General features: G+C 42.1%; 1 protein-coding gene across 1 annotated transcript; it reads right to left on the bottom strand.

The window, feature by feature from the left end:
- Positions 1–2,018: 2,018 nt before the first annotated feature.
- Positions 2,019–3,302, bottom strand: LOC311129344 (gamma-crystallin M2-like; the record flags this gene model as incomplete). The annotated part of the gene is made up of 3 exons (XM_084161613.1): positions 2,019–2,300; positions 2,720–2,965; positions 3,291–3,302. 3 exons carry the CDS (start codon positions 3,300–3,302, stop codon positions 2,019–2,021), a joined length of 540 nt encoding a protein of 179 aa, XP_084017739.1.
- Between the last annotated feature and the right edge of the window lie 299 nt (positions 3,303–3,601).

Raw genomic sequence — 3,601 nt, 5'->3', positions numbered from 1 at the left:
CATACTCATTCACATAGCTGTTGAGATCGTGAGATTTAGCTATATTACACAAAACGCATTGATGGGCTTTCTTGTACTAAGTATAATGGTTCCTGTTCATTCTGTGTGAGAGAACATACAGTCTGTCCAGTTTAGTGTTAACAGTCTAATAGCTTGGAAAAAGCCATTCGAGTCCACAGGGTGTGTGGTTATCATATAACACTTGTGACAACTACGGTCAACAGAGAGCTTTAAGATGAATGACCATTACCACACTAATAGTAATCCTGGAATATATATAATTGTAGCACATCAGAGAACATTGTTTTAACGTAATGTAAGAAGGGAAATTGATGTTCTGGGATACCTTAGGGGGCCTAAGGCTTGTGATTGACAGGTCCTCTTTGATGTGTGCACGTGAGTTACAATTCTGGAAGAGATTCCTGATTCCCTGATATCTCAGTTTTGATCAATTCTAGATGAAGATCCATAAAGTAAATCCTTTACTCCCATAACCGTAGCATTGCTGCTGATGTGTTGCTTTGCCTGCATTCTAAATTACACTGAATAAAACAAAGGTACGATAATTCAGCAGAAGTTGTAACGCTGAAAGTATGAATTAAGTACGGATCAAGTATGGATCAAGCTCCAATTAAGAGGCTGTGTGTGTTTGAGGTGGAGTGTGTATTTACCTGTGATGAGACGTTTGGATTGAGATTAATGGTGTTTACTGACAGAATTACTACTACTACTCTGTCTCCCCTGGCTCTGGCTCCCATGCCTCTCTCTCTTCCCTGGCTGGCATATATGTTCATGTGTGACCAGATCAGAGAAGATGGCCACTTCCACAGGGCAATTGTTAAAACAGCTCTGAGTCCTATTTCATACAGACAGGGAGAGAGACAGTGATTGGATACACGTACACACACACACACACACACACACACACACACACACACACACACACACAGACACACACGGTCTGACTGGCTCTCTCGGGGAGAAACCACACGCCAGGGCTACGTTGAGGCGGAATAATCAAATCACATTCTACACAGTTACCTTTCCGATGTAATTATGGCAGGTTCTGAATCAGAAAACTCATTTGGAACGAGTTGTGATTAGCTCCATGTTCCCCGTAAGGCTTTCAGTGTGTAACGAAACATTTACCCAGCCTCGTAGACATGACAGCTGTAGCTAATTCAATAAAGAGCTATACAGTGTTGATGACTGCAGTCACTATAATAGAAGCTACAGTATATAAGCCTTCCTGGCAAAACCATCTATTGTTACAGTATTAACATGTACTGTAGTTACATTGACATTTACAGCAGTATTGGCTGGTGTCACTTTAAATGGGAGGACGGGCTCATTGTAATGGCTGGAACGGAATATGTTTGATACCATTCCATTAATTCCATCCCAGCCATTACTATGATCCACTCTCCCCCCACTAGCTTCCTTTGATGTACAGTGTAATTTTGCAACATAGGTACATAGGCTTTTGTTACATAGTACAACTGTTATAACTGTATGACTATTAATCCTTGAAATCGTGCATGCCAATAGCACAGCAAAATAGCATGGCAAGGTCAAGTATTCCTTCCTAACTTGAAGAACTGAGATATCAGTGGATATTACTGTACAGCCAGCATACATACACATATTGTTATGAAGCCAGCTATCCAGACTACCAAAAAGTCTACAGTATGTTCGCCAATCCCCCAAACCTGTGAGCAATCATTCAAGCCTACTGGCACACTCAGCATTTGGCCCGGTTGCTGCTGCCCCCTAGGGATGGGACTTGTATAGTGGAAGTACTGTCTTGCTGTGGCCTGCCACACTTACCTACCTATTTTCCAAAAAAAATCCTAAACTTTGAAATGTTAAAGTTGTGAGGGTGAAATAGTGAAATACTTAACCCATTATCTACCAGGTAGTGTTCTGAGTAAACACATCACTAAAACAAGACAATTATGCAAGATATTTTAATTGGGAACATATTTTATTCAAAATGTTTCGTTTAACATCTGAGCATATTACATAGACATGTTATCCATGATACGCCTCATGCTCATGAACCTCATGCCTCCCATGCCCATCTGACTGAAGCTCCTGTACTCTCCGGGCCTCATGTACATCTGTCTGCCTCTGTAGTGGGGCTGCTCGTACATCAGCCAGTGGCCCTCCATGACGTTGCAGGACTGGCAGTCGGACATACGGTAACGATCCATGATTGAGTCACAGTCGTCCATCATCTCGTGCATCTGACCTTCGAAGTTCTCCCTCTCGTAGATCCTCATCCTGAAGTTTCCTATGTGCTGTTGGGAGGAAAGCAAATATTTCATGGATCAGGGAAATGGTATATAAATGTCTATAATATGAGAGTCCAACCATTAAAACCTGTTTTGCTTCACCCTACTGTAATTTAATGGCTATTACAACAGCCATCGGGAACCCAATAGCCATAGGCAACGCCATACATGGCTCTGGCCATAGGGCCTCTTAGGGGGCAACAGGGCCTCTTGTGGAATGGGGAAACATTGCATTGTTCATATTGACATAGCAGCTCTGCTTCTAGCTCCTTTACAAGCATTTCGCTACACCCGCAATAACATCTGCTAAAAATGTGTATGTGACCAATAACATTTTATTTTATTTGATATGCTTTGTGAATTCTACATAAAGCATCATTGTTAGCTTCCACTATGGAATAGTGTCCACTCTTCTTTCCACCTACCATGGGGATCATGCGGCAGGACCTGATGCAGTCGTTCATTCCCATTCCCATGCGCTGGTAGTCAGGGTACTCGCCCCTCCTCATGAAGTACTGGTTTCCCATGTAGTTGTTACGATCGTAGACCATGAAGCAACCGCTGTCAACCCTGCAGGAGTGACACCTGCTCAGGAAGGAGGACATGTCAGCGCAGTCCTGGGTGGTCTCATAGGAACGGCCCTGGAAGTTCCTGTCCTCGTAGAAGGTGATCTGGGAGAACCAAAAAATATTTACAATATTATGGTATCATGAATAAAAAGATATGAATCTGCAGATACAAGCTGCTTTATAACTAGCATTGCTACATGCTCCCAAAATGCCAGCTCCCAAATGTTGGATTATTATAGGATTAGCAAAATAACCTGGGAACAAATACAACTGTTTGGAGGAAACAACAACATTGTAGGGACGTTGAAAAGAAGCCTCACTTGAAAAAAATTAACTATCACTTTAAAATGGTGATTCACTTAACCAGCCATTATTCAGACATTGGTGAATTAAAACACTTAGAGTGTGGGATAAAACATTAGCTTACTTTGCCCATCATGATTGCAGTTGTTCCTGAGAGCTGTGCTGCTGCTGCTACACTGATGTCCTGTCTGTTTTAGCCCTTACCTTTATACCTGACTAAACCCAAAGAGCCTGTGGCCTCCCATTGTGTAAAGCCCTGACCCAGCAACATATGGTATAGAGGCCTGCAGAGTGCTAGAAGACTTTAGAATGGATTTTTCCATTGAGAAGTCAATACAACTGAGCTTTTTGAACTAGTATACAATGGTCTCTTTGACATGTTTCAAACCACACTAGGTAGTGTTCAGTGTACAGTATTGCTTTATTGCTTTAGTT

The sequence above is a fragment of the Coregonus lavaretus genome (assembly GCF_964263955.1).
Source record: "Coregonus lavaretus genome assembly, chromosome: 5".
NCBI classification, from domain to species: domain Eukaryota; kingdom Metazoa; phylum Chordata; class Actinopteri; order Salmoniformes; family Salmonidae; genus Coregonus; species Coregonus lavaretus.
This window is presented reverse-complemented; position numbering and strand designations above follow the sequence as displayed.